The following is a 26,207-nucleotide window of genomic DNA, read 5'->3' on the forward strand; positions in this document are numbered from 1 at the left end:
TTAAACCACCGACTGAGGCAGCTTTTGGTAGCCTGGCCTCTCCCTGTGCCAAAGAAAGCATGTAAGCCTGTGTCCCCTGAAGTGTAAAATTCCTGGGATGTCAAGTCATTGTAAAGGGTATCTATCAAGCTAAAGGAAATCTGCATAGGTGTGACAAGGTGCAGAAGGGCTCAGGTACAAGACCCTGACCGCATGACACTAAATTATAAAACACAGCGGGTGGAAAAGCTACAAGACGTGCGAAACCTGGATGGTAGAATGAAGCCCAAACTAAGCAAACTCGGATGCGCAAGCGCGTTGCTCACTGCGCGAATACCCAGGCCACAACACTGCGCCTGCGCACAGAATCGAGCGGGGGGGGGTGGAGAGGCGCCCTGGGCCCAGCTCTCCCACCGCCTCTGCTCCCCTTCGCCTGCGAGCCCCGCCTCCTCCAGCTGCTGGCCTTTCCAAACAACCGGGTGCGTCGCCGCCGCCGCCGCTCTCTGTCCATTGGTTCCAGGACTATTCCGTTTCCGCCCAGCCCTCCACAGTCCACCAATCGGTTTGGGCGTTTGGGTAAGGGGCCACCTCTGAAGCTGTCGCTCCGGCTCCTCTGCCTCCTCCGGCTGCTGCCTCCGCTGCTGCCTCCTCCTTCCCTACCTCCTCCGTCAGGGGAGCGTCTGCGGGGGCCTGAGGGGCGGCGGCGGCGGCGGCGGCTGCGATATGGAGCCGGGAGCCGACGGCCGACGCTCTGCTCGCGGGCAGGGGGCCGGGCCCCCGAGCACTCCGCAGCCCCGGGAGCAGGAGCGGAAGCTGGAGCAGGAGAAGCTCTCCGGGGTAGTGAAGAGCGTCCACCGTCGGCTCCGCAAGAAGTACCGAGAAGGTAAACAGCCAGCCGAGGGAGAGGGGGGAGGGGAGGCCTCATCACCCCCAGCCCCTTGTCACCTCTCCCCTCCCCCCGAAAGGCCACCATTGAAACCTAAAGGAGCTGCACGTCAGCCCCTGCTAGTGCTGCTCTCCCAGGCCGGGTTTGAGTCCTTGGTCGGCGTCAGGCGCGCTCCTCCCGCCCCCTTTTCTTCGAGGGCGGTTCAGGGGAGTTCCGGGCCTGTGGAGGAACTGCGTCCCCACCCCCCTCCAAGCCCCTGTCCCCAGGCCGGGTGCTGAGATTGTTGTCATCACACACACGCTCTCCGAGAGGTAGGGGTCGCTGGTTACGAGAGAGGAGAAGGTGAAATACGAAGACAGGTAAGTCCGTTTGTGAAAGACAGATGGAGAGAAGCTGAATTGCTGCTCACTCCCTTGCGCTTGACCGGCCTGTTGTTCTTTCGCTCTCGGTCCGACCCGCTTGCTGGTACCTCTTTCCTTTTGCCATGCCCAAGCTTCCTCTCCTCGGCTTCCAGGGCTGCGAAGTCAGCAGGCCTTTTAGCTGACTGCACTTCACCTTGTTGAAAGGGGAGCAGGCCATAGCCATGCCCCCACCCCATTTTTCAAATACTTGATATTAGTGTTTACGTAGTTAGGTGAGGAAGAGATCTGGGTCAGGTCCTCAAAATACTGTTTAGTTTTGAGTAATCTCAAAACTAGCAAGCCACCTAAAAACAGATGTCCATGAAGCCTGCCATGACTGGGATCCCCCCACCCCTACCTTCATGGAAGAACATAAGCAAGAGGAGAAGACTTAGTAGTTTTCCTTATTCCTGAGGAGTACATGTAGTTGGAATCCTCAGTTATCCTTAGTGTTTTTTTAAATATAGGCTTTTGTACATAACTCTTTTGTAAGATTTTGAATGTGAAAATTATCAGTATTTTCACATGCTCAGGAGAAATTTCTCTCTGACAAATGGCATAACTTTGAACTAGCTCTCACTTTAATTGGAAACTGAAAAGTCAGCAGCCTTCTAGTCTTATACTTAGTTAATAATTTAGGTTAGAAGCAAAATTATGACAGTGAAGGAACAAAGACATGTGAGATCATGTTACTTTTCAATAATACATTTCAATTACTCTAGAAAGTTAAAACTAAGTGTCTTTGTTTCTTTGAATGTACTTGAGTGTTTGTTTCATTTAAACTATTGAAAGTTTTCTTTCCTTGGCAACTCAAGCCTGGCTTTTGATAGAGGCTACTTAATTAGTCATCCCCAAAGATGGTTATAGTATTATTTAATAGGTACCAAAAGAAAGAGATTTATCAAGCATAGTTAATATACTGAAATTTGTTTTTTAAAATAATGCTTTAAACCCCATCCACAATTTATTCAATAAAATGAGTAGTCACCATAGCAACAATTGCATCATTCTTGATATTCAAAGAATTCACTTACATAATAGCATTCACTGTAGATTTTTATGTTGAAGAACAGAGAAAATAAATGGACACACTTTCTTGCAATTTATAGTGCTATTTTGTACAAATTTAATTAAGTGCATCTTTTTAAAGAGAAAAATGACTTAAATATAATCCAGGTACCATTTTTACCTTTTTATAATAATTTCATTGTTATTCATTATTCATTTACTCATAAATGAATAGGTTCCACTTAACACAGTGCCAATGTGTCATCATCTCTTTAAGTGCTGTTTATACTTGCTTAGCCCCCACATGTTGAAACATGTCTTTAATCCAGAATATTAACCACAGGAACACTTGTTTATAATGAGAATTAGTAGTTGAAAGTTACCAGAACTAGAATAGATATGCATAGTTCAAAAGTGAATGATCTAGTGTGCTTCTGAGCAGGTAAAATCCCAGCAATTTAAACATTTGAATGAGACTGTTCTTCAGGCATTTTAATGGCCTGAATTTTTTCAATGATCTAGACTTCTCTAGGCTTTGCTCCAGTGATATACAAAGCCCTACCAGTGAACTAGCAAAACAAATGATCCTAATGAGCATGCCCTTTCTACCTTTATTTTTAACATGGGCCAAATCTTAGTTGTAAAAAAAATCCTGTGAAAAAGTCTGATTAGGCACATAATTCTAAAGAAGTAAATTTTAGTGTTTTACTTCAGGAACTTAGTATTGTAATATTGATGGTCCCCAGTTGGTAAACATATTTTACAAGTTGCAAGTCAGCTGTTATCATAAGAAAATATAAATGGAGCTTTAAGTGGTAAGTCAACCTACAAAAGCGTATTTAATCAAATTATGCTCATTTTTTGACAACTTTTATGAAAAGTGAAAATTGCAGCATAGAATCTTGGAATGTAGGACTAGAAGGATCCTTAGCATTTATTAATGATTCCTATATATGTCTGATCAGAAGACTTATCTGGGTGCCTTTATGAAAATTCCTCCATTCTACCTGAGATCTATAGTTTTGGAATCCTTATAGCAGGGCCTAGAAATTCGTTAGCTACCTTTTGGAGTGCTGATCTAAACTAACTTCTTCATTTTACAAATGAACGTAATCAAGTCCCCAAATGGTTAAAATAACTTGCTTGAAATTTGGATAGCTCATCATTAATACTATTCAGATTTTATGGGAATAATAGGGTTTTCCTCCCATTTCCAAACCTTATATTGTTGACTATAAATGGAAAGCAGAAAGTAGCACTCAGGTTAGGGAAAAGAGCATAAATTGATGGGAATGGGTGATCCATTGGATAGGTATAATTAACTGAGTTTTGGCTATGTAAAGCATGGATGGGTTTTTCGAGGAGATATGGTAGGAGAAGAAAGAATTTGGGGTGGAATGGAAAAGGAAGCAAAGCAGTCTTTGAATAGTAAGGATATCAGTGAAGGCTGGATAATGAGTGTGGGGTTGGAGAAAAAAGAATTTTCTCTTTCTTTGTTTCTGGAAGTGGAAATGAAAATGAAGCAGAAAGAAGGATGAAAGTGAGATTGTTCTACTGTGATAGGAAAATATTTCTCTCTCTTACCCCAATCTGTCCTAATGATCTGTGTTGATAGTGGTGTATAGGCTTTGGGTAGGGATCAGTGATTAATCTTATGAAGAATAGTGAAAGGAAGTTTAATGAACTCTTTCACCACTTTTTCTCTCTTTACTCCATTTTACTGCCTGTCCTTTGTTACCAGTTAGAGATTCAGTGCCAATTTGTATAAGAGTAAAGTAGAAATTGGAGTTAAAGGTAGGTCAGTGTTTGAGATAGTACTGTGTTTTGAAGTGGTTACTAAAAGAAAATGTTAGGGAAATGCCTAGCAGTGGTGATGAGAAGGGATGCTTCTTGTCAACCATTGGTAGATAAGACACATTAGTTAAGATTGAGTTTATATAAATGGAAATATTTTTCACATGTAGGCGTTTTATGTCTTAACTTTTTTTTTTAAACTTAGAAACATTGTCTTTATTATTTTTCGTATTTTGTTCGGTGCATTGTAATTATACATAATAGTGGGATTCATTGTTACACATTTGTACATGCACGTGATTTAACAATATAGTTTGATCAATATCATTCCCTAGTATTTTTCTTTCCCTCCACGCTGTGCAGAATTTTAAAATTTGACCTCCACACAAGCCACAAAAATGTTAAATATATCATAAGAACCATATAGCTTTTTAGTAAGAGACACCTAGTTTTACTTTCCAAACAAGGACGTCATTGTTAATCAAATGTGCCTGATGAATATATCTCAAATTGAGAACTGAACTAGAAACATGTATTTTCAATTGTCTTTATGTGAATTCCCCCGCACATAATCCTATTCATATGAACCCATTCCTGCAATGATTGTTATGCCTGGCATTTTTTTTTCCCCCAAACTTAAAGTCTTCTTGTAAAAATCCCAAGAAAATGAAGAAAATGTAAAAGGCTGAAGCCTTCAGAAATGAAAGTACCATTTCCATCCCATTTAAATTTTTAAAGCTATCTTGTGTCTCTCTTTAGGAAATTTTTTCAATTTATTCAGTCTCTGAATTATTCTACATATCTAAAATGATTAAAACAGTTTATCACATGAACCCATGCAGTTTACAAATAAGTCAAAGAAAAAATATACACTAAAATATTTTGTGTGTGTGTGTGTATTTGTGCATGTGTTTTATATATCTGTTAACAGTATTTTAAAAGTCGTGGAGTAATGCAAAATCTTAATTGTACCTTTCTACATTAAAAAAATCAATGTTATTAGACACATTGATGATACTATAATTAAATAAAACAGGTTACTGATACAGAAGCAGGAAAAGAGAACACAGGATAGTTTGGTTCTGTGGACTAAGTCCAGAAAAAAAAATAATGTTACAAAGGTTAACAGTTGTGACAAGAATCTTGGTGTCAAGGACTAAATAACCTTATTTAGATTATTAATACTTATTATTTAAATTCTTCATAGTTTGAAACAAAAGGTGAGCTAGATCAGCAACTTAAGCTGAAAAATACATTTGTGATTGTTTATTCGCTAACAAACATGTAAAACAAGGGAGAGGGGAAATCTTTGAATTAGAAATAATTTTGAACAAAAGCCAAAAGGTCTAAAAATGATAGAATGAATGTAAGGTTGGTGTTCTTGCTGAAAAAGAGTTTTGAAATTGTTTTAAAAATTAGGATTATAGACTGTTTTTGACTTTTTTTTTCCCCCTTCAGTGGCCCTTCACCATAACTGCTTGATATATTGACAACTCTGTGGCTCAGAGAAGCTTTTACTACATTCTCTTTCATTTTACTGTTTTTTCAAGTGAGATTTTGATGTTTCTATTTTATGCTTTTCCTATAACATAAAACACCTCAGATTATAGAATCAGAAAGTTTTTTTGTGTGTGATAAAATCTTTGCTTGATCAGCAAATAAGTAAGGTAAAAACTCTACAGAAAGTCTAGTTAACTTCGCCCTAGGAAATTTGAACTGCCATTCTAGCAGTGTGGAGAGGTGGGGAAAAGAACTTCAATAATCAGTAACACTAAAAGATAAAGAACAGTGATGCAGTCATTTTAGTGAAAGGGATTTTTCAGTGGGCACTGTATGTTAGCTGTTTGACTTTGTTATCATTAGGCATCTCTATGGTATCTTTTTAGGGACTTTTATATTTAGAAAGATACATAGAATTATTATTGCTTTATGGAAAAAATAAATGTGCTTCTTAGTCTTTGTTCCATATAAATATCATTTTTGGAACTTCGTAGAACACAGGCATCTGTATTCTTTAAAAGCTCTTTAGAGTATACAGTGGACAAAGAGGTTGTGAACATGAATTAAAGTACTGTAGATTGCAGTAGGAAGGACTGTAGAAGAAAGAAGACTGATTAAGAGGCTTTTATACTTACCTGATTTAGAACTGATAACAACCTGAATAGTAATAGTGATTGTGAAAATACACAAATATTTTTAAGGTCAGCAAGGAGATTTAGTGAGAGCAAAGGGAAAGAGACTAAGATGCCAAGATTTTTTGACTGGAAAAATGTAAATAGTAGCCAACATCCAGGTTGGAAATATATATGTTTGAATAGGGGTGGGGATAAAGAGAACAGGGTGGACAGGCAGTTTGGCTTACTGTAGGGAGGAGACAATGATTTAGTTTGGAATAGATCCTTTGGAAATTTAGGTTTGGAAGCCCTCAATTTAGGGGTTAAGCTTTGAGGGCAGATGAACTGCCCAGTACCATGATGATAATATGTAACTGAGGACAGATCCTTGGAAGATACCAGTAGTTAAGATTTGAAAGAAGAAAGCAGAAACTTTGCAGAACAAGATTACCCCTAAAGATTTAGTTTCTATGATACTGAGTGCTAATACAGTAATAGAACTATATACCCTTTGCTATTTATTCATTCTTTATGGCAAAGGTGTTATAAGTGACAACCAGTAGTTCTCAAAAATCAGTGAAATATAACATTGTTTAAGAAAATAGAGATTTACTTTGATTTTGAAAGAGTCTGTCATTGTTGACTTAAGGGCAGTGATTTTGCATATGCTGTTTGTATCATGTTTGCAGCTTTAAGTATCTAAGATAGTGGTTCTTTGGCTTTAGTGAGCTCCGGAATCCTCTGGTGAAAATTTAAATGCTTATTTTCAGGTCCTCAAAAAGCTATTTTGTGGATTTGAGCTTGGTGCCTAGGAATCTGTGTATTTAATCATCTCTTGCATGATTCTAATGAAGGTAACGTAATGATTAAACCACTTTTTGAAAAAACGCTGAACCCAATATTTTTCTTAGAAAAACACAAGGCACTTTGATGCAAGAAAATATGCTTATTCTGGAAGCTTATTCTGGAAGCTCTAATTGAATTTTATATTCAGTCCTTTCTCATGTATCTAGATCCCAGGAGTACTTTACCACTGAGTTACCTCCCCAACTCTCTTTATTTTTTATCTTGAAATAAGATTTCACTAAATTGACCAAGATGGCCTTGAACTTGAGATTCTCTTGCATCAGACTCAAAATAGCTGGGATTATAGGCATGCATCACCGTAATGGGCTTACTTGTTTTTAAGGCACAATATCCATATAAATAGTTTTCTTTAAATTTCTCTATTGACACTTTTTATAAATTTATTAATTTCTTATATTAATTTTCTATTTTGTTGTTATTTCAATAGTGGAAATAGTATACCTACATTGTTATTTAAATAATTCAGGCAAATTTATCACATAGTCTGTTAAAACCACCTGTCTTTGCAATATTTTGCTAACTCAGAAAAATTCAGCTGGGAGTAGTGATACATGCCTGTAATCCCCAGCTACTTGGGAAGATTGAGGCAGGAGGATCACAAGTTAGAACCCACCCTGGGCATCTTCCCAAGACCCTTTCTCAAAATTAAAAAAAAAAAAAAAATCAAAAGGACTGGGGTTGTAACTCATACTTACCTAGCATGCATGAGACCCTGGGTTCAGTCCTCAAGACAAAGAAGGAAGGATGGAATCCAGTCACCTTTTCTCTCTTAAATCTAAAAATTGTTTATCATATATAACCAAAATTTAAAAAAATTAACCCAGGATTATAAATCTCTATGTACATAGCATTTGTGAGTACAATCTCATACATTGTTCCAATTTTAGTAATTGACAATTGGGTTGACTTTCCTGTTTTATTATTGAATAATTCTTTTGAAGTTAACCAAAAGCAGCAGAATCTGAACCTTCTTCAAGTAATGTAACAATAGTGGTGTTACTTATAGTTATCCTGTCTTGGTGTCTTAAAGGTAGCATTAAGGAGTGAATGGCTCCTGCATACCATCCCCTTAACCCACCTTACAAGTACCCTAGTAACACTTTCTAAAACCTTCATCTTTAAGTCAGAAATAATTATATTCCAGAAGCTTAACAGCATAATATTTTTAACAATTTAAAATTTGTATTAAGTAGTATGTTTTAAAATCAGAAGTCTTTGGACTTCTTATAAAATAATCTCATGGATGGCCATTTGAGCCATTTTCTTAAAGTGTAATCCCCTGGTTGGGGTGGGAATCTGAGTTTTATTAATCTTTACAACTCCTTCCCCACAGATACATAGAATACTAGCACAGAATGCCACATAAGTGCCCTTCTATAAGTAAGTGCTCCTCTTTCCTTATGCTTCTGTAGCACAGTTGTACGTATCTTTATAGTGTTTATCACTCACTAATTTGCTTGTCTGTCTTTCCCACTGCACTTAATTCCTTGACTAAAGCTCTGCCTTTACTTTTATATCCCTAATACCTAGTATCATTCCTCACATAAGATACACATACTGAAGAAACTAATATATTTCCAGATAGTTGAGTTTTATCTAAGTATTATTAATTACCAGACTATACATTAGATTTGTAGAGCTTAAATAACTTGTCTTATTTACTGTATGCAGTGAGTTCTATTTCACTTATCTACTTTCCTTGCCTTATTCCTGGTTCCTGTATACTAGTATCAGCCCAAGATTTAAAAAAAAAAAAGGTTTTGTAAGTCCATAGAAAAATGAAAACTGATAAGGACATTGTAGTGGATTTAATGTATGTCTCTGTGTGTGTTGATGGTAAATTGTAATAATTTGTGTATTTGCATATATTTATTTATATTTATATTTTTGCAACTCTAGTATTAGTCTTCTAAGTTTTTAAGATTAATTTATGCTACTTGCAAAATTTAATAGTTGAAAACCACTGATCTAGCTGGGTGCAGTGGCGCATGCCTATGTAATCCCAGTTGCTCGAGAGGCTGAGGCAGGAGAATCTTGAGTTCAAAGCCAGCCTCAGCAAAAGCAAGGTGCTAAGCAACTCAGTGAGACCCTGTCTCTAAATAAAATACAAAATAGGGCTGAGGATGTGACTCAGTGGTCAAGTGCCCCTGAGTTCAATCCCCAATACCGAAAAAAGAAATCCACTGAGTGTACTGGTGTAAGGTCCTTTAAGTGTAGCTACACTGATGCCCATTGTAGGCATTGTTTAGAATAATTTGCTAATCTCCATGCCTTTAAAGAGGCATCTGATTATCCCTAGTTTCCATTTATATAGATATTTTGCTCACAAAAGTTAAGTTTCAGAGGGCTGTCCACATGTCCTTTTGCTTGAAACTTCAGTGTTACACTAATAACTGATCTGTTTAGTCATACAACATCTATATAGTTAATCTTCACAAGGGAATAACAGATGTTGATGACATCAGTCCTGATATTTCTTGATTGTCTCCATTTTTCTTACAGAATGTCTTCAAAGACTTTTGCATTTTGAATTAGGTATTTTATCATAAATGTTTATAATAAAAGGCTAATCCAAACACAAAAGATATACTGTGAGCTAAATTCTTTTCTATACATTAAGTTTAATCCCTGAATTATTTTGTTTTTAATTAAAGTTGACTCTAGTTTGCTCCAATCCTCATGACTCTTTGTATTATTTCACCAGGCATTTGAATTTACAACCTTGCCATAGACAGTTTGTTTTGAGCCATAATATACAGTGGGTTCATCTGCGGAACACTAGAATAAATCACCAGTTCCCTCTCCAGATCCCTCCATGAAATTTCTGGGTGATTCCAGTGTTCATCCAGAGTTGGCAGCCAGGCTTGAGAACCACTGCCAGAAATCTAACAAATAATGCAGTTACAGAGATTAAAGAACTGAATTTGACTGACAAATGTCCATTTGTTTGTGGTTAGTAGAATCATTGTACTTTGCTCTAATGCAGGCCTTTATTCATAGCTGTGAAAGTTCATAAATTCAAAACTCAGGAAGAAAGGCAAGGTGCTCTAGTGTTCAGGAGCATAACTTTGAAAACCATGTTTTAATGTCTTGGAATGGCAGCTGAACTTGTTCCCACTCAGTCATGAGTTTCTCTGCTTACCTCATATTAGAGAAAATGACCCTTAAAGGTCCTTTAAGCTTGACTTTGGTAATCCGATTATCTACAGATACAGCATCTCAAGACCTATATTTGGTGATATGCTTAAGTCAAAATTAAATAAATTGTTTTGAATTTCCAAAAGTTCAAGACTTGTTTGTGATACTCATCTTTGGGGGTTTTGTTGTTTTTGATGGTTGCTTGTTTAGAGAACTCGATGAATCTCAAATTTAATGTGCTCATTGAACATCATTTTTAAAACCTAAATTTACCATTATATTTCATATACTTAAGATTGCATCCATTTAAAGTAAATAATTCCATGAGTTTTATGGTACATCTATGAAATCATTGTCACCATCAAAGATACAGAACAGTTCTATCACCCCCAATATTCTCTCATGTTCCTTTGCAGTCTGTTTCTCTGTTTTCCCTGTCCTACCTGTCTCTTGTTACTATAGATTCATCGCCACCTTTAGAGTTTTATATACATAAAGTTGTAGAACATTTTCTTTTGCATTGCACCATTTAAAAACCCAATAGTGCATTGGTAATCTTTGTGGTTGATGCTAAACTGCGAAGAATTATTACCTGCTTTTTTTTTTTGAGGCATGATTTGCAAATAAAAAATTGTATATATTTAAGTTATATAACCTGCTATTTTGACAGGAGTATACCTATTGAAGTACACCTTGTGTAATGATTCCCACTGTCAAGCTGATTAATATCCATCATCTGACAAAGTTACCCTTTTTTATGTATGTGTGAAAACACTTAAGATCTGCTCCCTTAGCACATTTCAAGCATATATGTTATAACAATAGTTACCATGCTGTAATTAGATCTCTAGAGCTTATTCATTTTGTAAAGTTTGTACCCTTTGATAAACATCTGTCCCCTCATTTTTTTTTATTTTATTTTTTTAATCTTTTTAAAATTTATTTTTATTGTAAACAAATGGGATACATGGGATATATGTTGTTTCTCTGTTTGTACATGGAGTAAAGGCATACCATTTGTGTAATCATACATTTACATAGGGTAATGTTGTTTGATTCATTCTGTTATTTTTTCCCTTCCCTCCACCCCTCTTTTCCCTCTATAGAGTCCGTCCTTCCTCCATTCTTGCCCCCTCCCCCCTATTATGTGTCATCATCTGCTGATCAGCAAGATCATTCTTCCTTTGGTTTTTTGAGATTGGCTTATTTCATTTAGCATGATATTCTCCAATTTCATCCATTTGCCTGCAAATGCCATAATTTTATTATTCTTTATGGCTGAGTAATATTCCATTGTATAAATATACCACAGTTTCTTTATCCATTCATCAATTGAAGGGCATCTACGTTGGTTCCATAGTCTGGATATTGTGAATTGAGCAGCTATGAACATTGATGTGGCTGCATCTCTGTAGAATGCTGATTTTAAGTCCTTTGGGTATAGACCAAGGAGTGGGATAGCTGGGTCAAATGGTGGTTACATTCCAAGTTTTCTAAGGAATCTCTGCACTGCTTTCCAGAGTGGCTGCACTAATTTGTAGCCCCACCAGCAATGTATGAGTGTACCTTTTTCCCCACATCCTCTCCAACGCCTATTGTTGCTTGTATTCTTGATAATCACCATCCCTGACATTTACCACCCTACTCTCTATTTCTCCAAGTTCTACTGTTTTATAAGTGATATGTAACATGTTTCTTTCTGTGTGGTATATTTCATTTAGCATAATGACCTCCAAGTTCACCTACATTGTTAGAATGGCAGGATTTTGCTCTTTTTAAGACTAGTGGTCATTGTCGATTTATGCTTCAGTATTTGTTATAGTATATCATCTAAGAATGAGAATTAAGATAGAGATATTGAGAAAAATCATATTTCTAAATGCTAGATGATCCTGATGTGTAAAAATGCATGAACCTTTGTACAACCTATTCCTTTTTTTTTTTTTTTTTCCTCCACTTACAGGTAACTTCTTATCTGTTGTGTGTGATTACTAATCATTTTTCCTTAGGGTAATAGGTTTTACAAAAAGATCTATGTACTATTATCAAAAAACTTAATAGATATGACTGCACTACCGGCTCCAAGTTTTTGTTGACAATGAGAGGAGGTGAAATAAAAAGTTTTGATCAACTTTAAACAGTGGAATTTACAGAAAAATTACCTCTAGCTTGTTGTTGTTGTTTTTTTCCTAAACCTTTCTAGACTTACTTTAAGAATAGTATTTTGAAATATTCAAATATTACTGCTTTGGAGTTACTACTCTTTTTTGACAACTATGTACTGACTTTTAAATTAGCAACTAAATGTGACTTGTCTATAACTTTGGTGTTTAGTATATATTTTGAATTTAGTAAAAATTTAAAGATTTTTCTCCTCCATCAACTCAGTACTATGATTAACCTCTAACTTATAAAAGATATAAATCAAAAGTAGTCTTTGCTTTTTAAATTTATATATTCTAATGGGAAAAACCACACCTGATTTTAATAGACAATATATATAATGAATAAGAAAGTATTCATGATAGATGTATATATGGGGGAGTTATAAAATGATCAAGTGGCAGATAATTCCTCTCAACAAAAAATAAATAAATTCAATTATGTTTCAAAGGAAAAAAAGAATTTGCTATACCAGATGGCAGTAGAGGGATTAATTCATAATGGGTAGATAGTATCAATTCTAAAGAGATAGTCTACGAGTTCTTATGGATAATGTGATTTTAGAACTGGGCAAAATTTGCTTCTTGTTTTTTTATACTTGAATTTTTTACAAAGACAGTTACAAAGTCATAGCAATCACAAAATTATTAAAATTTAACTTTTAACTTTTCAATTTAATGAATATACTATTTCTTCTTTCCGAGTTGTCACTATCTTTTTATAGGCAGTAGTTCTTTATTCTTTAGTTGTGGTATATAATGTGGTGAAAGTGAGTTTAGTCGGTAATTACAGTATTATCTTGATGTAAGACCAGGATTCAGAATAATTTTGTTCATCAACTTCCAGATTAAACTTAATTTAGCAAATTGGGGTCACTCCTTTTTAAAAGTATGAATTTAAATGAGTGTTTCACAATGTAAATATAGAAAAATACAATAAATAGAAGTTATGTTAATGTGGTCTTTGTTCAAGAATTTGAACAAATGATTGCTGATTCCTTCTTTAAATTTATTCTTCTAGTTTCATGTTCTAGTTCTAGAGTGTTTATTAACTTTTCATTTTAAGTTAGGCTGCAGAATATATTTTTTAAATTGTGCTTTCTAAAAGTAATTTTTGAATTCTCTAATTGGGCAAAGTAAAATGCATATACTTGTTGAAAATAATTCTTATTCTCTTGCAAAATTGGATTTATTAAAATTAAGTACTTCTGTTAATTAAAACCTGATATTAAAAATATTGAAGCCATATATTGAGAGAATACATGTCTTTATATGTGCAAAATATAGAAAAATGTAGTATGAATATATAAATACTTTTCTATGAATCATTTCATTTCAAAAATAAGAAATAACAGCAACCTGAAGGTGCCTGATCTCAGCTGTTTTCTCTTTGAAATTCATTTTTTTTTATGATGCCTGTAAAAAATAGTTAAAAAAATGGGTCATTAATCACAGTGATTTTGAGTTATTCACAAATGTCATTATGTTAAAATAAAGCATGACTAATTACTAATTTATTGAGAACATGGGTTATTGAACTTGAATACTTAAAACATTACTTGTACTATATTCACTGGACCTTTGAGCAGACCTCAGGAAATTCTAGTTCCTCATTTTTCTTGTAATGAAAAGTATTTTCCTAAGTGAAACAGTCTTTTACACATACACACGCAAACACACACATATTCGGCCAAGTCAGCAGAGGAAATTTGCTATATATATATTGGGCTCTGTTTAACCATTAACTTTTTTTGGTGTTTAGAACCCAAATCATAGAATATTTTGAAATTACTATGGTTAAAGGTTGAATATATTATTTTAAATATTGTAAAAAATTATAAGCCTTTATGAAAAACTTAATCTTTCCCATTTTGTTTTGTTTAATAATCATATTTATTCAAAATAATACCTCATTAAGCTTTCTAGGTATTCCAAAAGTAGAATTTTCTTATAACTAAGGGGCATAACTTACAACTGTTTTTGTTCAACTCTGTAACTGCCAGACATGTAGCATAATGCATACCTAGTAGCTGGGATTTGATACATTTTTGTTGAACAAATACTTGAATTAAAATTCTGGGTCCTGGATATCATATGGAACATGTCTCTTTTCCATGTGTCTCTTTTATTGTATTATCTACTACATTTGATTTACATGTTGTTCTCCTTCCTTTTGATTGCTAGTGTGTGCTCATTAGCTTTATTATTCTCTATAGTGCTTAACAGTATTTTTTTAGCAAGTGTCTGTTGAAAAGAATAAAAATATATTAAATTGTTTTATTCTCAATTATATATTTAAGTGTACATTTACCAATCACAACAATTACCAGGGTCAGCACACCATTGTGTAGACTCTACTGTTAATGAAAACATTAAAAATTGAAGTTGTATATAATTAGTTTCAATTGAATAAGTCTACAAATTTTTAACTCTCCCTTAAAACATCAGTGGAGCTCACAGTAAGTCTTAAAACTCCATATAGAAGTATTTAATGTAATTTTTATTGAATGTAAAAACCCGTAGGTTGTCTAAAAGGTTGTAGAGTAGTAGTTCCTGTATATTTATGGTTGTCTTTGTATCTTTTTTTATTTTTTCTTTGCGGTGCTGGGGATCGAACCCAGGGCCTTGTGCTTGCAAGGCAAGCACTCTACCGACTGAGCTATCTCCCCAGCCCTGTCTTTGTATCTTTTAGCCAGTTGGTAATTATAGAATAAATTGAGTTTCAACATAACATATACAATAAAATATATGCTACTTTTCTGTTCTTCCTTTCTGTAACACTGCTAAAGCCCAATGAGAATGTCCCCTTATTCAATACCTACGTGCAGACTAACTGGTTGTTAACAATTGTTGGTTCATGTATGATAGGAACTAATTAAATACTCCAGCTTCCCATCTTTTAGGTGTACAATCCCAGAAGCTTTATGTATTCTTCTCAGTCACCCACAGCATCAATTTCAGTAATGTACCCTTGTGCTATTAACTTTTTCTCTTTTCTGGTCTTTCTGTGTACTTTCTTGCTCCTGTCACTTGGAGTTCTCTCCCAGATATAAGTACTTCTAATCTAGTCTTTGTCTTCAGTTGTATTTTCTATCAGAAAGTAAGTCTATCAGAAAGAAACTCAGTTTGTGTTAAACATAGCTTTTCTGAAATATATTTGATCATATAGCTTTTGTTTAACTTGAATAATATAATATGTACATTATATAGGGCTGTGGAAAAAGTTCAAACAAAGGGCCTTTTAGAGTTGATATTGATCTCAACAAAACATAAAGCACCTTTCAAATTATCCTGTACCTTACTGAACCATTTAGTATCAAAGCTGATGGATAAAGTCAGGAATAGTGTTATGAATTGCAATAGGTTTATGAAAGAATTATTAATCAAAACATTGTTTGAGGACATCCTGTACCTCTATTTAGAGATTTGATAGCTACATCTGAAAGATGTTCCTAAAATTGAGGGATTTTTGAGAATTTAGAAAAAATTTTTGTTTGAGAATTTAGAAAAAAATTAGTTGACAGATAATGCCAGTGCACTGTATAAAAATTGACAGTCCTATCACTACACAAATATTAATGATTAATGGAAATATTAGTATTTAAATGCACAACACACACACATATTAAACCTTATATTTGAGGTTTAAAGTTAGTATTCAGGCTGCAACTTCTACTGCAGTCATTTTAACTGAATAGTGTGTGTACGGGGAGTGTTTGTATCCATACTTCTCTTTCTGTACTTGGTCAAACTAGAAAGCTAATGGTAGATTTTTCAACTCAGAACTTATTAGACTGTGAGCCTAAAATAGTCAGGTAATGGGATTCATTGGAAGATTTCTACATTAGTTTAGATGTGTCAGTTATTACTGTAATTTATTTTCTGTTAAAAAAATCTCTTTAAGTTGAAATTCAATAATTTTGCTTGAAGAAAGATCTCTGACCTCTGGCATAATGACTATCTCCTCATTTGGCTGTTCTGTTCACCTTTTTTTTGTTTTTTGGTACTGGGGATTGAAACCTGAAGGCTCTTTATCACTGAACCATATCTCCAGCCCTTTTTATTTTGAGACAGGGTCTAACTAAGCTGCTTAGGCTCTCATTAATTTGCTGAGGCTGGTCTCAAACCTGCAATCCTCCTATATCAGCCTCCTGAGTCACTGAAATTACAGGTGTGCTCCACCTCTCGCCTGGCATCTCTTATATTTTTCAATTTGTTCTGGCAAGACATGTCTCTGAGGGACATTGAGTGAAGCTACCCTGATAACTTTTGTTTATTTTTTACCTTTAAAGTTGTGTTAATGTTCTTTATTTGGACAAATCATTCCCCAGATGTTATTTATCAGTCTTCATTGTGATATTTCAAATTTTATATTACATGTAATGACTGATTTAATTTTCTAAAACAGTGGTAGCTGGATAGGTAATGTAGTGAGCTTATAGTTTTTATTTAGAACACTTATAATAGCTAAAATCTTTGGAGAAACTTTTAAATTCTTTCAAGCAACGTTTTAACCTTAGGATTAGATTATAATTATTTACAGTATGTCTAAGAGCAAATCCAACTGTGTGAATAAAAATATTTATTTGCTTGTTAATTTATGTTGTCTTCTCACCTAGCAGTCCCTTTATAATAAATATAGGGACATGATAAGTATATAGAGATCTAAGAAAATAACAACCAAGAAACAAATTTAAGTGTTTCTGTCCTATTCCTGCAAGGTCATAAGAAAATTAATGCTTGACTGCCCAGCCATCAGTTGTCCACTATCAGTGTGTCTTTGGTTTATGAACCAATAACTCATATATTGATTTATATTTTATCAGTTGTATTTGACTTACAAATCCATCTGTTCAAAATGGTAAAATTTATCAAATCATCATAATAGAAATGATGCATCCATTTACACAAAGGAACTTTTACTTATTTTTAAACTTTTAGATTTTAGTGAAATTAGGTTACACATGTTTAAGCAAAATTAACTCAGTATGTTTTTCTTTGTTTTTAGTGGGAGATTTTGATAAGATCTGGCGAGAACACTGTGAAGATGAGGAAACACTTTGTGAATATGCTGTTGCAATGAAAAATTTGGCAGATAATCATTGGGCAAAAACCTGTGAAGGTGAAGGTCGCATTGAATGGTGTTGTAGGTGAGTGTTCTTATAAACTAACATTTTTGATTTCTGATGTATTCTTTAAACTTTTTACTCTTAAATAATGCTATGTATAATTCATTGCACCAAAATGGAAAACAAGAAATATTTTTAAACAGATGTACAACTATAATGCACCAATAAAAAACATGGAATGAACAAAAAAATAGATAATGTCACTTAAACAACCTCTTTTCTCACTTGCTTCACTTTTCCTAGGTTTATTTCATTTATTTTTTTCAGTGAAAATGTTTTTCTTTGACATAGCTTTTAACTTTCTGTTTAAATTTTTTGAAATATGGTTTTTAAATACATGTAGCATATTTGAACATTAAGATGGAAAATTTAATAAGACTTTTAATAAGATTTAAACATTTTAAAATAGGACTTAATACTTGACATGCATAATAAATTATAGAAATTTCTTGAGATAACTATATTTGGATTCAATAAAAGTGAATACTTAAACTTAATATTTAAAAATATCTTAAAAGTTTTAAAATTCTGAATTTTTTCACTATTGCTTTTATTCTGAGTGAGACAGGAAGTTATTGGATATTGTGACAGAAGAAAAGACATTTTATTAACCTTTTATAGTATGTCAAGAATTTGTAATTGCCTTGTTAAGATAATGCGATAGGAATGATAAAGGTATAAGGAAACCAGTTAGAAGATTGCTGCACTAATCAAAGCACAAAGTTAAACAATTTTCTTTGAAAATTAGATAGTGAATAGATAGCACAGTGTACTAAATTAATATTCAGATAAATATACTGACTCAAGCAGGGCAAGGGAGATGATGTGTATGTACACTGAGGTGATTTTGATGATCAGGTAAGAAAGGAGTTAAAACATGTGAGGTGAGCGAGAGCAGTGAAGAGGTGTTAACAGTGGGTTGTAGAGTCAGAGTAACAGTGAATTGGGCAACTAAGGAAGGAGCTGAAAAACAGGAGATGGGCTACTAGGAATTAAATGATTTTCTTTGTTGGTTCTAGAGGAAAAATAGTTATAAATCTGTTCTACAGATTATCCATTTTCTTCATCAAGCGTAAAAACAAAATAAGGTGAGCCAAGTATTTCCTTCGTAACAGGAAAAAAAATAATGTAATCCAGTCAAGAAATCAGCACTGTTACAGTCTAAGGCCACCATTCTTGGCTTTTAGCAATACTGCTTTTACATTAGTATTCTGATATAGCAGACAAGCCCTCAAACTTTATTTCTTAAATGGACTTGATACATAGTAGTCTCATAGGAGTGTTTGTTCTTATCTTCTGCTTGTATAATGAATCTGCCTTTTACTTCCCTCTTCTCTTCCCACCCTTGGATTTATGTTTTATCAAGAATTATTGTATCTGCATGTGTTCTGAAAGAGGTCATTTTTAGGGCAAACTGGTGAAAAAAGTAATTCAGGTAAACTGTGAAAAAAGAACAGTGGCAAGGTATGTTACTTAATAAATATGCATATTACATATATACATATCTAGAATGTGGAAATCTTCTGCAGAACCTACATTTATCCAAAGAGTCTTGTGAGCCAGGTTCAGTGGTGAATGCCTGTAATCCCAGTGACCTGGGAGATTGAGACAGGAGGATTGCAAGTTTAAGGCCAACCTCAGCAATTTAGCAAGGCCTTAACCAACTTGGGGAGACCCTGCCTCAAAATAAAAAAATTTCTTTAAAAGGGCTTAGGTTATAGCTCAGCAGTAAAGTGCCCCCTTGGTTAAATCCCCAGTACCCAAAAAGCAAGTGTTCTGGAAAACAGAAACAAGAATTTAAAGGTATATAATTATCAAGTGCATTTGGTATGTGAGGTAAGCCTCATTGACATTACCCTGCTACTATTTTGTTGACTATTTAACTGGAAGAATTCAATATAGTATTTCCTTTATGAGCATAATGAAATTTAATATGTAATATGAAGTAATTAAAAATTAGAAAAAAAATCAGGCAAGATGTATACCTATAATCCTGCTACTCAGGAGACTGAGGCAGGATGCCAGCTTGGGCAATTTTAACAAGACCCTGTCTTAAGACAAAATTTAAAAAGGGCTGAGGATGTAGCTCAGTTTGAGAGTGCTTGCCTGGCATGCACAAGGTCCCTAGATTCAACCCTAGTACAGGGGGAAAAAAAAAGTAAAGATAATACCTACACCTTCTATAAATTAATTTGCTATCTTTACACATAAACACACTCTTATGTGAACCATTTGAAAGTTGCAGATAACATGATATTTCTTTCCTCATCACATCTCCTAAGAAAGAAATATTTTCTAAATAACCACAGTAACATCATTATGTTATTAATAATTTATTAATTTCCTAAAATATTTAGTTCATAAAATCCAACTAGGGCTCATGTATTGCACTCGATAGTTACATCTCTTTAAATTCTTGTTTTTGTTTTCCATGACACTTTTCAAACAAATGTTAGTTCCGCAGAAGGTCCTACATTCTGTGTTTTGAGATTGTTGATTTAAACTGGTTAAGAGCTCTGTTCAAATATTCTGTATATTTTCACTTCTTTTCTTTTTGGCTTATTCTATCAATTACCAACAGAGGTGTTTATAATATACCATTTTTTTCTCAATTTTTCTATAATAATTATTTGGTACTTTTTTTGAACTTTTTAAAATTAAAGTTCTCTGTATTCACTTATTGTGGCTTATTTTCTATTTTGTTTAAACAAATTTATAGTAGTTACTTTTAAGGTCATCTCTGCTTATTATAACATGGTTTATCTGTAGGTCTGTTTCTTTCAACTCTATTTCTTTTGATTATAAGTAAATTTTTTTCCTGCTTGCTTGTATGTGTGGTGGTTTTTTAATACTGGCATTATGTTTAGAAAAGACTGGTATAAATATTATTTTTCCCCAGAAAGGACATATTTTTTTTTTCCCTGACAGCCAGCTAGGATGAGAGAGTGACCACTTCGATCCCATCAGTAGTTACACGCTGGTTTGGAGATGGATTGCCTATTTAGATAGTGTTAGTTCACTTCTGGTTTCAAATAACTTTGAGAGCGAATCTTGTTCTGTGTATGTTATGTGAGCAACTCCCTTTCACAGCCTTGGGATGTAAACCCAAGAAAGAGTGCAGAGATATTTTTCTCCTCTGTAGTCCCATTCCCAGTCTTCTGTGCTACTCCAGCTTTCACATACTTGTAAATAGACTTCTAGAGGGAATTAGGACAAGAATAGAGAGTAGTAGTTCTCTATATACTTGAATTTCTTAAAGATTCCAGTCTTTCACATCAGCTAAACATCCTTCAAAAGCTCTGTTGGTTTTCTTCTAATCCAGCAGATTCTGATAACCCTGGAAGACTCTATCCTTTGCTGCTCATCTATTATTTCAACAAATGCTGCCAGTGGCTGTTGTCTCTTTAGGAAAGGCTAACAAAAATTGGATTCTTTTAGACCTTTTACATCCTTATCTCTCTTGATTTCTTTTTAAGAGATTATTTTTTTCGAGTTACAGAAGAACTAGAGGATTGTCGTGATTATCGGTATCCTAATCTAAAATTAGTTTTATGTCTTACATTCAGGATTTATCTAATTAGATATTTAGAAAATTTATCTAATTTTCTCATGGTGCCACTTAAATACTTCCTCAATCTCATTTAATTCTTGAAAACTGAAAATCGAATCTAGAGAGTTGATACAGATCAATATTTTTGCAAAAAAAAAATTAGGTGACATTTTGTACTTACATAATATGACAGGTTCTTATTGTTAGGTTGTCTACCATTAGAAATGGTAAATGTTATCATTTGGTAAAGGCAGTATCTACTAGGTCCTGTCATTAAACTTTTCTTTTTGTAGTTAACTAGTAATGTGTAGAGTGGCATTTTAGCTTGTGGATCGATTCTCCTAAGAGTCTTTCAATCATGCTTATTTCTATTTATTGACTATTTCATTTACTATAGCAAAATGATTTTTTAATTTATTTCATTTCTTGACATTTATTAGTTGGCATTATTTGTAAACTAAGGGATTTCCTTTATGAATAGAGGATGATTACATGTTATTCAGAAAGACTGGGTAATGAAAAAATATATATAATATATGTATAGTTCTTTCTGTTAACAATTTTCACAATAAGTAATTAGTGTCCAGTAGTCAATTATAATTAGACCAGTGAGGTTTTTAAAAATAAATTTTTTTGAAGTTTCACTGTACCTTTTTGGGTTTTTATTCCATTTTTTATCAGTCATTGTTTTTTCTTTTTTGTTTTTGGCATTAATATAATTTCATATGTAGTCAGTGATAACTAGTCAGAAGTGTTTTTTTGTTCTGATATCACCTTTGAACACTGTCTATCCATTACAAAATGAATCTGTGTGTTTTAGTATCTTGAATCTTAGTATCAGGTTTTTAAATCAGGTTCATTGCCAGGATATCTCATTATTTATATGTAAATATTTCAGCTTTTGCTTAACTTTTGTATTTGTATCTCCTCTGGCACATTGAAAGACTTAGTTCTAAATAACATCAACACATTCATTTTATCCTACAATTTACATAAAATGGTTTCAAACTTGCAATATCAATCTTCTAAAAATAAAATGAATGAAGTTTAAGATTTCTTTGCAGTTATTTTATTGTTGGAACATCCCACCAAGGTTTAAAATACATACTCTACTTAAAAGTTGCTTGACACAGTTCTTTTCTATATGTAAGTTATCAATATGCTATACAATTTGTTTCTTTTCATTTTCAGTTTTATAGGTTTTTGCTTTTAATTTTGGAGGATATAAAATCTTTATGTGATTCAAAAGTCATAACTTTGTAAAAAGATATACTCAAAGTTCCTTTCCATTTTCTTTATTTATCCCTGTGTTCTGTTTCTTATGTATTCTACGTTTCTTTTTTGCAAAAATAAGCAAACTTACAGTAACACGAGTGTGCGCATACACACACACACATACACACACACGCGTATATCCACTCTTTCTTATCTCTATAAGTAGTAGCATGCTATGTGCTGTTCTCTATCTTTTCACTTAATAACATCATGGAGATCATTCCATTTTGCATTGTGTTAGTAAGGGGTTTCCAGAGAAACAATACAATGTGTGTGTGTGTGTGTGTGTGTGTGTTAAGAGATTTATTATAAATAATTGGCTCATATAATTATGGAAATTCTCAAGTTCCAAGATATGCAGAGTTTGGATGTGAGGTGTCCCCCCAAAAGCTCTTGTGTTAATGTAGGAATAGTCATAGATAAAGTGATTGGATTGTGAGAGCTGTAACCTAATCAGTTCATCCTAGTTTAAATGGATGAACTAGGATAGGTGGGGTACAGCTGGAAGAGATTGATCATCTCTAGGGGCTTTCCCTGGAAGCGTGCATCTTTCTCTATGCCCTCATTTCCTGACCTCACCATGAGCTGAGCAGCTTTCCTCCATGGGGTCCTTCCCCCATGATTTACTGTTTCTTCTTCAGCCTAGAGCAATGGAGTCAGCCAACTATGAGCTGAGATCTCCGAAACCATGAACCCCAAATAAACTTTTACTCCTCTAAGTTGTTCTTGTTTGGTGTTTTGGTCACAGTGAGACAAAAGCTGATTAAAACACAGGGTAAGACAGCAAGGTATTGATCCGTAAGAACTAATAGTGGAATGCCAGTCCAAAGACCATTAAGACAGAGGAAGAGCCAGTGTTTCAGCTTAAGCTTGAAGGCCAGATAAAACTAATGCATGTTTGAAGGCAGTCAAGCAAGAGGAATTCTCTGATTATTCAAGGAAGAGTCAACCTTTTCATTCTCTTCAGACCTTTGACTGATTGGATGAGGCCCACTCACTTTAGGAAGGGTATTCTACTTTATTCAGTCTGCCAGTTTAAACTATTATCCAAAAACATCCTTAAAGAAACACCTAGAATAACATTTGACCAATTATCTGGACACGCAGGGTCTGAATCCAGTTGACACCCAGAATTAACCATCACAGGAATATAGATATGTTCCTTGTTTTCGTGAGTTATTTATAAACTTTTGCTGTTACAAATAGTGCTATTATGAATAACTTTGTATTTGTCCCTTTCATATTTTTTGCATTGTGTTGTTATAGATTCCTAGGTGTGGAATTGCAGGATAGAACATGGGCATTTGTGATTTTGTTAGATATTGACAAATTGTCCTCCATAGAGGTTATTATTTTGCAATCCCACCAACAGAAGAATGTGAATGCCTATGTATTACCCAACTTTTGAATTTTTGTCAGTGTGATAGACAGCTTTTGGTATGTCCATGAGGGTTTATTTTACTTTTCTCTCATGAATGAGATTGAGTACCTTTTCATATATTTAGAAATCATTTATTCACATTTTTTCCTGTGAGTTAGGTGATCATATATTTTACCTATTTTTTTCTATTGTTTTTGGGTTCCTTTTATTTTGATTTTTATAGCTTTTTATATAATTTACAGAATGTGTGTCTTGTCTTTGATTTTGTTTATATCTCTTCCATGCCGGTTTTTCTTTTGCCATGCAGAAGATTTCTGCTTTTATATAGTCATTGTTTTTAGGTTTTTATCATCTTGGAAAGGATTTATATATTATACATATAACCATATAATCATTATACATTTTGTACTTGTATTGAAATGTCATATTGTACCCATAAATATGTATAATTACAGTATCAGTTGAAAATTAAAAATATAAAAAGAAAAACTTTCTTGATTTTCAGAATATAGGAATTCCTTTCATTACTCAACTCATATTTTCTTCTAGTGCTTGTGATCTTCCCTCCCATTTTGTATTCTAATGGGTTGTTTTTTGTGTATGTGTGTGTGTGGATGGTTTTGATATTTTGTATTTTTTACATTGTACCATTTATGAATTCTGTTGCTGTTTGCATTAGTTTATGATGGATTTTCTTAACTAGTTATTCATCCTATCATCTGTAAATACACAGATTTTCATTTCTTCCTCTTCAATTAATTTGACTAATTCTGTTTCTCTTGTCTATCCTATAACTGCGCTATTCATTTCACAGTAATACATAAGGAGCGTTCCCATTTCATAAGTTGCCAACTTTGGGCTAATATTTAAGGGACTCTCCTTTCCTGTCTGGAACATGGTCCTGGATTGATTAGGGGAGGGGGTTATTAACTTGGTGTGCAGGAGTTAATAAGGGAAATAATTGGCCTGAATATAAGAAACGTGCTCCCAGGTAAAAGATTTACTATCTTTAGAAATTTGATAGCCTTCGGAGGTGCAGTCTCCTAAGCGCATACCTTCCCTACCCACCAAGAAAGATGTGAAAACATAGTAAGATACAGAAAATTAGAACATGATTAATATGGTGTTCATCTGTTTGTTGAAGGCTTGGTGAAATTCCTCATTGGACTGGTGCTTTCTTTTCTTTTTCTTTTTTCTATTTCTTTTGGTGGTGGTGCTGGGGATTGAACACAGGGCCTCCTGCAGTGCTAAGCATCTACAACTGAGCTACATCACCAGCCCTGGACTGGTGCTTTTTGATGAGGTAACTCTTTGATAACTTTTCTCTATTTCATCTATGGATTTTCATTTTGTTGAAACTTTTCATTTCTGCCAGAGACAGGTTGAGTAAATTTTCCAATACAACTATTTTATACTTAGTTTCCTAAATATATAACTTTCCTAGAAAAAAGTCATGCAAAATAAAGAGCCTGTTTGTGTATTTGTTGGTCTTGTCTGATTTTCACTCATTATTATCTTCCTTCTTTTGCTTCATTTCTTATCCTCCTTTGAGTTGAATGTTTATTTCATTTGTATTCCTTCAAAGGTTTGTGTTGATTTAAATGTTAAAGGGTGTGAAACTTAGGTCATTATTTTAGTTACATTCTTTAGGTTCTGATGTATAGTCTTTTCATAATTGTTAGTTTTTAAAAGAAAATCTGTGACTTTTTATTAGTAGTTCACCTTTTACCCATGAGTTCCTTATTTTTTATTTGCATATAGAATAGAATTTTTTATTTTAGTTACTTCTAGTTTTATTGCATTGTGATATACAATTTTGTCCATCTTGTTTTTCTTTTATGGATCTTACTGTAGTTTTCTTTAGATTTAATATGTATATATGCTAATGTTTGTGAATATTCCATGAGCACTAGAAAATGAGCTATATTTTCTATTTGAGTGCAAGTTCATCTTCTAGTAATAAGGTGAAGTCTTATATTCTGCAGAACTTCAACTTCAGTAACTTATTTTTTTATTGAGAGTGGTATATTAAATTCCCTATTGTGAGTTGTGTCTGCTTCTCCATGCATCTTATATTTGTAAAGATGCCTCCTATGATAAATTGCACTTAAATAGTCATAACTGTTCAATCTTAGGGGTGATTTGTTGTCTTTAGTATTATCAAGTATCCTTTTGTATCCATTTAATGCTTTTATTCACTACCAGTTTTTTTAACCAATGTTTCCTTCCATTTCATGGAGAAACTTTACCTTCTTTATAAATACCTTGCAGTTGTGATGTTCTTGAGTTCTTGCATATCAGAAGCTGGGTTTTTATTTTTTTATAGTTTTGTTACAAGTTACACTGCTTGTGTGAATGTAAGATTCTTGACTCATCTTTCTTCATTCATTTTCCAAAAAAATGTTACTCAGTCTTATTTTTTATCACTTCTTCTTTCTCTTCCCCCATTATCTTTTCCCTTTGCTCTCTGCTGGACCATTTGAGAGTTGATTGCAGAAACAAGAAGACTTATACTCCTGAATA

General features: G+C 34.0%; 1 protein-coding gene across 2 annotated transcripts in view; it reads left to right on the forward strand.

Annotated features, from left to right (window-relative positions):
• The first annotated feature begins 556 nt into the window (after positions 1-556).
• Positions 557-26,207, forward strand: part of Bmt2 (base methyltransferase of 25S rRNA 2 homolog) — an 87,127-nt gene continuing 61,476 nt past the window's right edge. Inside the window, exons 1-2 of one of the 2 annotated variants that reach the window (XM_047562350.1) lie at positions 557-862; positions 17,358-17,499. In XM_047562350.1, the coding sequence (XP_047418306.1) occupies positions 703-862; positions 17,358-17,499 (302 nt within the window). In that variant the 5' untranslated portion in view covers positions 557-702. Of the gene's footprint in view, positions 863-1,098; positions 1,225-17,357; positions 17,500-26,207 lie in introns of those variants that run through there. The other variant, XM_047562351.1, reaches the window with a different exon arrangement.

The sequence above is a fragment of the Sciurus carolinensis genome, chromosome 8, assembly GCF_902686445.1.
Source record: "Sciurus carolinensis chromosome 8, mSciCar1.2, whole genome shotgun sequence".
Classification (NCBI taxonomy): Eukaryota; Metazoa; Chordata; class Mammalia; order Rodentia; family Sciuridae; genus Sciurus; species Sciurus carolinensis.